The 13761-nt window shown below is 41.0% G+C and overlaps 1 protein-coding gene across 2 annotated transcripts in view; it reads right to left on the bottom strand.

Annotated features, from left to right (window-relative positions):
* eif2ak2 (eukaryotic translation initiation factor 2-alpha kinase 2) overlaps positions 1-13084 on the bottom strand; it is a 37854-nt gene extending 24770 nt beyond the window's left edge. The window contains exons 1-6 of one of the 2 annotated variants that reach the window (XM_084321372.1): positions 12752-13084; positions 9626-9824; positions 7055-7236; positions 6293-6416; positions 3104-3180; positions 2087-2251 (exon numbers count right to left, since the gene is read on the bottom strand). In XM_084321372.1, the coding sequence (XP_084177498.1) occupies positions 2087-2251; positions 3104-3180; positions 6293-6416; positions 7055-7236; positions 9626-9824; positions 12752-12861 (857 nt within the window). In that variant the 5' untranslated portion in view covers positions 12862-13084. The remainder of the gene's footprint in view (positions 1-2086; positions 2252-3103; positions 3181-6292; positions 6417-7054; positions 7237-9625; positions 9825-12751) is intronic. The other variant, XM_084321373.1, reaches the window with a different exon arrangement.
* Between the last annotated feature and the right edge of the window lie 677 nt (positions 13085-13761).

Genomic DNA, 13761 nt, shown 5'->3' with positions numbered 1-13761 from the left:
TTAAGTTGTTGCATAAGTTGTTAACACTTTGAGTGCCAGCCACAATAAATCTCGTTATTTAATCGTTATTTTTTTTATTAGCGATTTCCATAGATTTTTCATCAATCTAGCCTCACGTTACCATTGGGGCTCTCTCTGAGCTCGAACAGAGAACATACCGCCCCCTATCGTCTCTCCGGATGGTATTGCACTGGACTGCATTGGACTGAATGAAATGGATGGGAAAAAAATTATCCGGAATCCACATTTTACTTATCAGGCATGTAACCCGAGCCGATTGCATTCATTGCCGAGCATCAGAACAGCGTGGAATATGTGTTTCCAGTACCCAGCGTTGGATCAATAAACACGATCGATATTTGGAATGGCGATCAGGAATTGGAATAATCTTTTTGGAGAACATCTGATCTGAGGTAAGGAATCTATTTTACCAGTCTTGGGATAATCAGAGTTTTTTTCACCTATATCTCAGCGTGTCCCATATGTGTGTGTGCGTGTGTATGAAATGTACCGATTAAAAAACAATCCATTCGACAATGTTGACTGCAAACAAGTCATTGATAAGCGACGGGCGTATTAGACACATAGCCATAATTTAAGATATAGTTTATGCGTTCGCAAATGTGCTCGCCCTCTCATTGAATAGAGCGCCGGCACTCAAGTGCTAAATCGTGCGCCCCCTGCTGGCACTGAAAGTGTTAAGGGGGCAGTAGGCAATTAATTTACTCATTGGATGCCTGAACACAGAATGACACAGCAAGCCTATAGAATATCATTATATTTTATAATAATAATTATAAATATATAATAATATTTATAAATATCTTTTTCCTGTTGTACCGAAATCATACCGAACCGTGACACCAATACAGAAGTATGTACCGAACCGTGGCTTCTGTGTACCGTTACACCCATACTACTTATACACCTGAATATAACCCATATAACTCTGTATGATAGCATGTACAATAATGGTGTATATACCGTATACATATATTTATTCTTACCGTATATATATATATCCACATCTGTCTGTACATACCTGCATATAATCCTTTTTACATATCTGTAGATACTACATCTATATCTGTACATATCCATTACCTATTCTTACTAGCTACGCTTCTGGCCAGTATGACTTACTACCATAGTGTTTTTATAACTGTATCACTGTATATATATTAATACTACAACTCTGTACATACATCTGATTAGCACTATTACTCAGGAGCACTCATTTATATTTTATATATATTCTTACAGAGTTTTATATGGGTTATATGCAGGTGTAGGCATATAGAAGGATTATATGCAGGTATATTCAGAAAGATATGGATATACCGTAATTCCTCTAATAGTGACCCGGGCTTGTATTTGCTTAAACTGTAGCGGGTACCAGGCTTTTATTAGGAGGAGGCCTGTATAAGAGAGAGGCCTATATTTCTAATTTTCAAACAGATCATAATGAATAAATCAACATTTTGTGTCAGTTTGAACCCAGTAAAATTTACTGGGTTCATTTATTGAAACAAAGTACTGTATGAAATAGTAAACAGTGCAATTACAGGTGGTCACTGGTCATTTCAACGTTTTCAAAGTGAAATCAAGTAACTTTACCTCAACAGCTCAGTATGCAGCTCAGTATATTAGTAACCCGGCTTGTATTAGGAGGTCGGCTTATAATTGCTTAGCTCAAGAGCGCACCCGGCCATTAATAGAGACCCGGTTTGTAATTGAATACCGGTCACTATTAGAGGAATTACGGTATATATGCGATAAATATATATATATTTATGTTATGTATATGTATAGATGCTTTTCGCCGCTGACTAAAGACGCACTTCTTCAATCATTATCGATTTTTTTTTATTTTTTTTTATATCTAACCCTAACTAACCTTACTGTCATGCATTTGTCCTAATATACTAACCTACACTGTAGCACTCAACACTTTGATGAACATTGTTACTCAGCTGATAGAGTTGTACCCTTCCTGCTGTCTTGTTGTACAAGTCGCTTTGGATAAAAGCGTCAGCTAAATGACAAGATATAAAATGTAAATGTATTTGGCCCTCAGTAGACTTACTCAGGGTTATGTGCTGGGCCTCGTCTTTCCACCAGTATGAAGTCATGGAAGCGCTTGGTTTTCTGACAGTAGTGGTTGAGAATGGTAATATAATTGATCTCGGCTAAGATGTTCCATTTAGGTACGGGGCTACTGCTGCTCATGCTCATGTTCCCCATCTTCTCACTGTGGATAACGGGAGACGAATTAAAATGTGTGATACAAAGCAATTCAAGATTTGATTTGAAATATTTATTTCGAACATGTAAATAAATACAAACAATATAAAATCAAAACAAATCATTGATCAAGAAATTCAATGATTTTTTTTTTAAATAAACAAAAAGCAAAACATAACTCAATTTACATGTTCGAAAAGGAGTAGGAAGAAGTATACACTTATTTAATCCTACCCCTTTTCCACTACTCAAATGAGTGTACTCATTTAAAACCTTACAAAAAATATATATATCTATGCAAAACAAAAACTATATATTATGTAAAAAATGAAAGAAATAAAAGTAAAATGTAAACACCCGTGAATGTAAAATCCCTTCCTCATCCCTGTACCTTGTGAACATAATTTCCTTATAATTCAGTTTGAATTGTCTCATATTTGGACATAGCTTTAGCACCACATTCAGACTGTTCCACAGTTTCACTCCACATATTGAGATGCAGTGTCTTCTCCTGGTAGTGCGTACACTAAGAACTTTTAAATTGAGTTCTCCCCTCAGATTATAACCCCCCCCCTCTCTATCAAAGAACAGTTCTTGACTGTTTCCTGGAAGTACATAACCTTTTTGCTTTATACATTAATTGTGCCGTTTTTAATTCCACAAGATCATTTAACTTTAATGTTTTTTACTTTAAAAATAATATGTTTGTGTGATCTCAATAACCTGCAATGTGAACTATCCTTAGTATTTATGGCCCTTTTTTTTATCAAACAGAAGAAGACACACGGAGGTCGATGACTGGATAATGTTTTTGGGATGACGAGACACATCGCACTGGGTAATAATCTCTTCCACCTACCGGAGGGCAGAGACGCTTTGGATCAGTTGTTCCTCCCTTCGCTGAGTCCATGTATCGTTGCAATTCTCATCTACGGTCTTGAAGGTAAAAGAGAACACTTCAGATTCATGTTCAAGTTTTGTTTTATTTGTCTACATATAAGGTGCATGTGCATTACAGTGACATGCCTGGTTCTGTATGACCCTCCTGAGATTGTAAAAAGTAAAAGAATAAAGACCAAACACAAAACTGTATACATACAAAGTACAAAATGCTAAAATGAGGTAGAGATGTAGAGCAAATCTTTTAGAAATAAATAGATAAAATATGGTGTAGTGTTCAAAAGTGTTCATAGTGTCTAAAGTGAATGTTTAAAGTGAGTGTGTGCATGTGGATGTGTGTGCCATGAATGTGGATGGATGGGTTAGCGTTACATAAGAGTCATTGAGCATCCTGATGGCCTGGGGATATTCACTCATTCAATCTTTATTTATACTCGATAAATACACTTGAGTACTTAAACTCATTTACAGTCGTCGAGATGTTACATTCACAAGTGTCACAGTGCGTTCATAAATATAAAGACATTAGACAATCGGAATAATTAAGAGCAAAATATTTAAAAAATTAAAATAGCAAAAAATTAAAACTGGTAATAATTTAAAAACAATTACACATTGGGGTGACCCGATTGGTCATTAAGGTTCTAAACCAACCCATAGACACTAGAGTGTCTAGTTTCAGAGTTTCCTGCAGGGTATTCCATGAGGTGGGGGCAGAGAAGCCAAGAGCAGATCTACCAAGTTCAGTACAAACTCTAGGCACTGGATAAGTGTAGGACAATCACTGGATCGTGTACGACAGGGTCTATTCCAATAAATAATTTATATAATTTGGACAATCTCTAATTATGGCTTTATAAAGAAAAAGATTCCAATGCAACTTACATATCTCTGTCAGAGGCCCACCCGACCTTATTATATAGGATGCAATGGTGGAGTACCATAACTATCACCGGTGATAAATCTAATGGCTGAATGATAAACATCAGTTCATTGTGTATTTTTTTATTATTGCTTTTACTATTATCATGTTGGATTGTGTTGTAAATATTGTGTTTTACTTGACCCTTTTTTGTATTGACATCCTGTTCTCTCTCTGTCTTGGGGCACTTGTATGATGTAATATATTAAGCATTAACATATATAAATAGAGGATTAAATATATGTTTATTGTATATGCTGAAGGACCATGTATATCTTGTATATCACAGCAGTGCAATTGTTCCATTCTCTGTTAATGCTGGGTGCTTATAGGAATGCGTGCCACCCTCCCTCTGTGTGACCTTGGCTTCAGTAAGGAAAATGCACTCCCCTGGCTGCAACGGTTAACCCTTTAGGCTATTCCTGCTGAAGGCCGGAACCAGTACAGATGCAGATGGAATCATAGGGAGTTTCCACAACACCGTAATCCGTTTCAGTAAAACTGTTACTATTACTTTTTAATAGGGATGTCCCGATCACGTTTTTTTGCTCTGCGAGTGAGACATTCTGTGCTAGCAAAGTCTGACTACTAGCTCAAATCGACTGACTGCACAAGCACTGTATCACAGTAGCTCAGTGGTTCGTGGCGCGTGGGAAGGGCGGGAAACAACAATTAGTTGTTTCACCTGTCATTCAATCAGTCTGTCATCACTCGAAAATCTACTCTGCTGCAATCTTGTCGGTTTTACACGTATGATTGTGTACGTACAGTAGTGTAATGAATGAATGAAAACTTTATTTAACAGATTGGAGAATGGCTACAATACACAGTACGGCTCAATACACACAATATTAAAATGGTGAAGTGCTTTGAGCAGGATACACTTATAATATATTATACAGTGTTACAGTTATACAGTTACAGTATATAATATACAAATATATAAATACCGTCATAAAAATAAAATAAAATAAAATAAAATAAAAAAAAAGATATTTAATTTTTTTTTAAATTCTTTGCAATAACTTCCAACTTCCAACGTGCCTGCCTGCTAGCTACCTAGCTACCTGCTGCTAACACAAAGCTGCCTGTTGCTAACAAAGAGCTGCCTGCTAGCTATCTGCTGCTAACACATAGCTGCCTGCTAGCTACCTGCTGCTAATACATAGCTGCCTGCTAACTACCTGCTGCTAACACAGAGCTGCCTGCTAGCTACCTGCTGCTAACACATAGCTGCCTGCTAGCTACCTACCTGCTGCTGACACATAGCTGCCTGCTAGCTATCTGCTGCTAACACATAGCTGCCTGCTAGCAACCTGCTGCTAACACATAGCTGCCTGCTAGCTACCTGCTGCTAATACATAGCTGCCTGCTAACTACCTGCTGCTAACACAGAGCTGCCTGCTAGCTACCTGCTGCTAACACATAGCTGCCTGCTAGCTACCTACTGCTAACACAGAGCTGCCTGCTAGCAACCTGCTGCTAACACAGAGCTGCCTGCTAGCTACCTACTGCTAACACACAGCTGACTGCTAGTTACCTGCTGCTAACACACAGCTGCCTGCTAGCTACCTGCTGCTAACACATAGCTGCCTGCTAGCTACCTGCTGCTAACACAAAGCTGCCTGCTAGCTACCTACTGCTAACACAGAGCTGCCTGCTAGCAACCTGCTGCTAACACAGAGCTGCCTGCTAGCTACCTACTGTACTGCTAACACACAGCTGACTGCTAGTTACCTGCTGCTAACACACAGCTGCCTGCTAGCTACCTGCTGCTAACACATAGCTGCCTACTAGCTACCTGCTGCTATCACAGAGCTGCCTGCTAGCTACCTACTGCTCACACACAGCTGACTGCTAGTTACCTGCTGCTAACACACAGCTGCCTGCTAGCTACCTGCTGCTAACACATAGCTGCCTGCTAGCTACCTGCTGCTAACACAGAGCTGCCTGCTAGCAACCTGCTGCTAACACAGAGCTGCCTGCTAGCTACCTAGCTACCTAGCTGCCTGCTAGCTGCTTAGCGGGCGTCGTTTTGGAGGCACCCTGATGCGTTCTGATTGGGAAGGGCAGGGTCAAATTCGGTTTAAGGATTTGAAAATATTTTAAAGTTCTGCCCAAAACCAACAGCCACCTATTGCTCCTTTAAGCCGTTACAGGCCCACGGCAAGGCCCAAGGGATAACTACAGATACCATGTATATATTGGTAAATGCACATCGCTTACCTCTGAAGTCTGATTTCCATATATCGCATGGTAGACGAGCTTAGCGGCTTCCTCCTTTGCGTCTTTCTTGTTTTTCCCAAAGCCTGCAGGGTACTCCTTATCTCCAATCACAAAATAACAGCATCTAATGCAAAAACAAACAGTCATGTTGTTTAGGGTTGGGTACAGTTCACATTTGAACCGATACCGGTACCAAAGTTTGCATTTTTGTACCTCATTGTCTGCGTGTTTACTACATTGTACTTTCACTGTACTTTTGTTTGTATATTGTATTATTGTATATTTGTTATTCCTCTTTTACTCTTTTTGCACGAGGGTTTCGGACAGACAAAAATGCTAGGGTTTGAAAGCTCGGCGTTGCTAATGAACATAAAAAAAAATATTTAAACTGAACAACACGGCTCAAAACGTGATCACAGCGCAGGCGCATCAGGCACCCAAAGCCTGAAATAAAGCCGTTTTGAGCCGTGTTGACCAGTTTCTAAAAGATTATTTAAAATGTTTATTAGCAACGGCGAGCTTCCAAACCCTAGCGTTTGTCGGTCTGTCCGAAACCCTCGTGCAACTGTGAGTACCTGTGACATTTCTTTGCGATACTTGTACGAGGAGCGTTTTGATAAGAGAAAAGCGAGACAGATTTAATTGTAGGAATTTTACATGGTGGGATATAAGGGACTGTGTATTCACTCGGTGCATCACAGTCACCAAAGGGGCTATATACATCCCTGCGAAAACATCGGTCAAATAAAGAGCGACGCTTACTGGGTGGCGTTATTCGGCCCCATCCTGGTGGACTCCACCGGCCGCACGTGGACCCGCTCCTTCTGGGAGTATTCGTTGAGCCAGCACGTGTAGTTGGCCTGATTAATGCCCGCTTGGCACCGCAAAGGACGACTTTCCCCCGTCGATGATTCCGTCTGTCGGAGGGGGGCCGGACACGGCTTCTTTAAACGTCGAGAAGAAACATCACAATAAGTTATCAAGAACAAAACAAAAACACCATGAAGTCCAAACAATTGTAAATAAATGAATGCAACACTCCCAGACATACCCCACGCGAAGGTAAGGAAAAACTCACTAAAACCTAGCAATAAAGGATGTCACTCGATGGATACAATTAACTTTTAAATGCGTTTTTTTTCTTTTTGACATCTTCTTGGCCCGCTTGCCAGCTAGAGCGAGCTAGAGCATCGTACGCGAAGAAATGAGGAAAAGCAGTTGGAGCGCGCGAGACAGCGACTTGTCAGATTTTATTCAAACAGAACCAAAAAAACGATTTCTTGATTCAGAACAACTTGATCATGGATGAACAAAACATTCAATGCAAATGGTTGATTTGAATTTCAAGGACTTTTTAAGCACCTTGTCAAAAAATTGGCTGTTTTCAAGGAATTCCAGGCCGTGATTTTTTTTTGTAAAAAATCAAGCACTTTAAGCACTTCAAGGACCTAATGTGCTAATGAGCTACGTCCTTCGGGTTAATTTTTAAGTGAACCTTGTGTAATGGGAGTTGAGTGTCAGGAAGATGCACCCCAACATATGATTCTGTTATTTTTGGTTATTGTCTTTGTTTGTCTAGAAAGAAATAAGTATAGGATGTTATTGACTGTGTGGGTCCTCGTGTGTGTACTTGTACTTCTGCACTTTAACTCAGAGTTATTAACAATGGATGAAAATTGTACTACAGAAGGCTGAGATAAATGAATGTGTAGTCATGATATTGTTTGTATGGACCCTGGAGAAAATCAATAAAAAGAGAATAAAAAAAAATAATAATAATAATAATAATAATAATAATAATAATAATAATAATAATAATAATAATAATAATAATAATAATAATAATAATAATAATAATAATAATAATAATAATAATAATAATAATAATAATAATAATAATAAAAAAAAGAAATGTATATCCCGGACCGTATTTTATTCTTAGTCTTATTTCTATTCTTATTTGTGATTTTTATTTTTGACTACCTAAATGTTTACCATTTACTGTGAGCGATCTGTATGCTTCCCTCGGGATGAATAAAGTATTTCTATTCTATTTCTATTCTATTCTGCTTGTTTTGACGACCGCTAGTATTGGTGATAAACAATTTTGTGCACTATATTGACTTGCTTTTCAAGTCCCGGTTCGATTTCCCGCTCCTCCCGGGCAGCGTGTCGAAGTGTCCTTGAGCAAGACACTTAACCCCTAATTGCTCCCGATGAGCAGGTCGGCTCCTTGCATGGTTGCTTCAGCCGTCGGTGTGAATGTGTGAGTGAATGGGTCAAATGTGAGGGAAAATAGTCAAAGTGTTTTGGATAAAAGCGCTATATAAATGCACCATTTACCATTATTTGTTACCATTTACTGAGTTAGTCTTCTTCATGTTAACTACTGAGTTAGTCTTCTATTCATTCACAATTTGCACCAGCATTTTTGGGCCAAATCAGGACTTAACATTTCGCCATGAGCTGATAGGAGACATACAACATTTTTATTTATAATTATATAAAATCAAGCATCTGGATTTTGAAGTCTTTAAAAATCGACATTATTCAAAGGTCTGGTAAAGGGCTGTTTTATTTAAATACAGTTGATGACGAGTGAAAGTAGAGCGTGTGGGAGTTCTCTCTTCCCTGACCTTGGGACATTTCCTCCTACACAGCCGTCTGAAAGAGACACAGTGTGACGAGCATTCAAAGTATGGTACCTACCTACCGCACCACAAAGGGCTGAAAGTCCCAGTCCCACGGTGGTGTAGTGGTTAACACCATCGCCTCACAGCAAGGAGGTCCTGGGTTCAATTCCCGCTTGGGGACCAGGTTTTCAGAGTTTGCATGTTCTCCCCGTGCTCGACCCATATAAAAAAAAAATTTGATCCACTTTTTCTCCCCATTTTCTATTTTTCTCCCATCCCAATTTCGTATTATCCTATTCTTCCCTCCCCTGTCTTGAACATTGCTAGACTATGCCTCCCACTGGTCGGTTGTAGTGAGGACAGAAGCCTTGCATCACGTGTCCCCTCCGGTACACGAGGAGGCAGCCTGTCGCATCTTTTCACCGCAGCAACTTAAACTCTCAGTGGCGAGGAGTAACGCGTGGGAGGCTCATGTTGCCCCCGCTACTTCCTGCTTCCGCCGCACCGGCGTCACCAAACCGACCTGTAGGAGTCGCTGTCCACAACGTCCAATCCCCACCCACCGGCTTTCCCACCCTCTAACACTTGCCAATTGTGTTAGTATGAACGACCGGCCAGCCGGTAGCAACGCCGAGAGCTGGGCTCGAACCCAGCGTCTCCTGCGTTAGTGGCAGGGAACAAAATTTACTTTTTGACTTACCAGCCATTTAAAATCTTCTTCTTCTGCTAGTCTGAGTGTTGGTAAGAATATAGATGGTCTTACAGTGTTCTCCGGCTCCCTCTGCTCCATCTCCAGGCCCAGTAAGGCATGTCTGGCTGCACACTGTCGGGCCTCTTTCTTGGTCTTCCCCACGCCGTCGGGATAGGGTTTGCCGTTTACCACAGCCCTTACGGTGAAGCTGAAGAATACATGTAGAGTTGTTCAAAATTAACAAGCGTTAATTAGGCAATACATTTAAACGATAACCAAACAACCAACACGCCCCCCCCCCCTCCTCATTCCAAGTGAGTATTTTCTAAATGTGTGATTTAAGGGACAATTCGCTCACATTTTGGAAATAGGCTATTATTATTATTTATTTATTTTCATTTCATCTTTATTCAATAATGAACTTATTTAAGTCAATTAACTTATTTACAATGACGGCCTGGCGAGAGGACAAAAGGGCCTCTCGAAGGGTAACAGGGAAAGGGGACAATCAAATTAAATATAATTAAATAGAAAAGGGCTCAAGCTACCTACTGCTAATTGGGTAGGGCTCAAGCTACCTACTGCTAATTGGGTAGGGCTCAGAGCCTCAGGCTACCTACTGCTAATTGGGTAGGGCTCAAGCTACCTACTGCTAATTGGGTAGGGCTCAAGCGACCTACTGCTAATTGGGTAGGGCTCAAGCTACCTACTGCTAATTGGGTAGGGCTCAAGCTACCTACTGCTAATTGGGTAGGGCTCAGGCTACCTACTGCTAATTGGGTAGGGCTCAAGCTACCTACAGCTAATGGGTAGGGCTGCCGGTCGACTATCGGCACATTTTGGCCAATCAAAGTCGACTATACAAATCCTTAGTCAGGGACAGGCCTAGGCTGGTAAAGATACGCTTCCTGAAGTGTCTAAACGGAAGTACAGGAAGTACAGGCTACAGGTTTTGACAAAACAATTATAGAAAACGTGCGAAGTGCACAATATTTCCTCGTTTAAGCCACTGCAACGGCTTTGCCTGAAGAATTGACTACATGACCGGGACGGTCTATAGCTTGTTTGCCGACAGCCAGGATTCGGGAAAAGTTTGGTCCGTTCGGACTGGAGGCAGCTTCCAGGGGAAGTGCACACACTGGAAATTCTACCCCACAGACACTTTCGGCCGTAGTGCTTTACCAAGCTTTATCTCACGGAGGAGATCATAAAACTGGGAACGAGGTCAGGGACAGGCCTAACCCTGCATACAATCCTTACACCTGCATATAATAATATAATAATAATGCAGGACCTCTTTAGGGGTCTTTATTCGGCATGCAACAAACTGGACATGCAATGGGAGCGGCACACACACAGACTGGGATACACACACAATCATGCATCGTCTTTTTCTCAGTCGCCGATGCGATTGAGTCTCTGCACTTGACCCATCGTCCTTCCCCCCCAAAGGCAGCCGGGAGCAGATAGGGCGTCGACGAGGGGCTGCGCCCGGGGACCAACCCAAGTGCTCCTGCCCGTCTTCGTCAAGGACGCCACAGCGTCAGCGATCTGTTGTTGTGCATGTTTTTCCATTGGGTTTATCTTATCGGGGGGGAAACCCTTGCGAGCACGGGGAGAACATGCAAACTCCACACAGAAGGGCCTGGAAGATACCCCACCTGGGTACCTGGCAACGCGGAAACCTGGTCCCCAAGCGGGAATCGAACCCAGGACCTTCTTGCTGTGAGGCGACAGTGTTAACCACTACACCACCGTGCCGCTTACACCTGCATATAACCCATACTCTGTATGTCCAATAGTGCTGTATTATACCAAATATAATTTATATGTATTGTTATCCGTCTGTACATATATGTAGAAGAGAATCAAGAGATACTATATCTAATCTGTACATATCCCTTACCAGTAGTTACACTGCTGGTCAGTATGACTACTACCATAGTGTCTTTATACCTGTACATATTAATACTACAACTCTGTACATACATCTGATTAGCACTACACTCAGTAGTAGTACTAATTTATATTATGTTATACCCAGTTGAATCACCTGTACATTGTATATTACTGTTGCACTTTACTGTTACATTTGCACTCTGGTTGGATGCCAAACTTATTTTCGTTGTACTGTACTTGTGCAGTGCTGTATGATGATGACAATACATTTTCGAACACACATCGAATCTAAATCAGAAAACGTGACTCCCTGGTCCCTGCAAATTAATGTGGTATCTCGTGTATAAACCAACCTATGGATTGAGCCCTAGTACCCACCGTAACCACTCATTGGACGCAGTGCATGTGATTGATTGAATTGATTGAAAACGTTAACAGATTGCAGAATGGGTACAATTAGTACAGCTCAATACACACAATTGTTAAGGGGATGGAGACCAGAGAAAGACTTTCGTCTTGTTTACATGATCAGGGTCCCCCAGTTTCAATTCATCATAACATACATGACATACAGATAGACAGTACTGCTACATCTAGACATTTATGACCTACCAGATTTACAAATACAGTACTGTTTATGTATGTCACATGCTGTAGGATATATTAACCGTTTAATAAACCTGGGGCCCATTATATAATTGTTATGTTGCTGACTCATTGTCATCACTAATAAACCACTGTTGATTCTCACAACAAACCGCTGCACTCAAAAGACCCTGACGAAGGGAGAACTCTGGTAGGTCATAAATGTATAGATGTAGCAGTACTGTCTATCTGTATGTCATGTATGTTATGATGAATTGAAAATGGGGGACCCTGATGTAAACAAGACGAAAGTCTTTCTCTGGTCTGCATCCCCTTAACAATTGTGTGTATTGAGCTGAGCTGTACTGTACTCTGTACCCATTCTGCAATCTGTTTGGATTGATTGATTGAAAACTTTATTAACAGATTGCAGAATGGGTACAGTACAGTACAGCTCAATACATACAATTGTTAAGGGGATGCAATGCAGACCCCTTAACCCGAATCTGGGTTTAACATGATGCATTTGCTGTTAATAAAAATGTCAATCAATCAATCAAACGATATTACAATCCATGCTTCACTAATGCCAGACTATAATGTCTGACCTGACCGTCGTTACCACCAGAGAGACAATCCATTCCCACTCACGTCTTGATGTGATCGGGGCCGTCGCTGCACACGTCCTCGTAGTTCACCAGCACGTGCGCGCTGTGCGCGTATTCGTTCAGTTTGGCGACGAAATTCCCCGTTTCTTCCATCGTGAACTTAACGTTGTAGCACCTCTGGTTCACGGTGGAGGGACGGACACGGAACACAGCATTCACAGCATTCTTCTCCCCGGTATTATCACAGATGTCATCTCAATCTGTGTGAGAGTGTCGGTCTTCGTAGTTGTCATTCATATATTGTTTATATTTTTCTGCATTGACTTTCGCTTGATGCTAAATAAATCAGTTGCAGATCCAGTTTCGATTTCCTCTCGGTCACGTCGTCCATGGGGGCGTGACCACGTCGTCCAGGGGGCGTGACCACGTCGTCCAGGGGGCGTCGACCGAGTAGGGTATATCTGCAGAGCCGCACTATTCTCCACTTGCACAATCTGAATATAGGGACTTCCGGCTGACTTCCGGTTGCCAATAGCACTTCCTGTCCCATCCAAATACATTGGTTTTAGATACTTTTCTCCCCTTATTTAAACAACTTTGTCGTCACAGAGAGGCAATGAAACGTTTGTATTATTATAGTATAGAATGTATTTAATAAGCAAATGTTTGTCAGCAGGGTTTTTGGGCTGTATTTCATGTAAAAACGTTTACTGTTAGTTTCCTTGCTCAGCCAGCATTAGCTAACAGAAGCTAGTGGTTAAACAGGCCGGATTAGCTTTGAGCTAACTATCTTTCCCGACCCATGTATTCATTCCATTCTAAACATAACGTTAGTTTACAAAACATGACCTGTCTATATAACGTTGAGGAACAAATTATACGTGTGTGGGTGTGTGTTTTGGTGAACATTGGACTGCAAACAGAAAATGCATCACAGTTAGACAGTAGCTACTGTTAGCTGTCCTTCCGGATTAGCTTTGAGCTAACTATCTTTCCCGACCCATGTATTCATTCCATTCTAAACATAACGTTAGTTTACAAAACATGACCTGT

The sequence above is a fragment of the Notolepis coatsorum genome (genome assembly GCF_963971535.1).
Source record: "Notolepis coatsorum genome assembly, chromosome: 9".
In the NCBI taxonomy this organism is placed as follows: domain Eukaryota; kingdom Metazoa; phylum Chordata; class Actinopteri; order Aulopiformes; family Paralepididae; genus Notolepis; species Notolepis coatsorum.
This window is presented reverse-complemented; position numbering and strand designations above follow the sequence as displayed.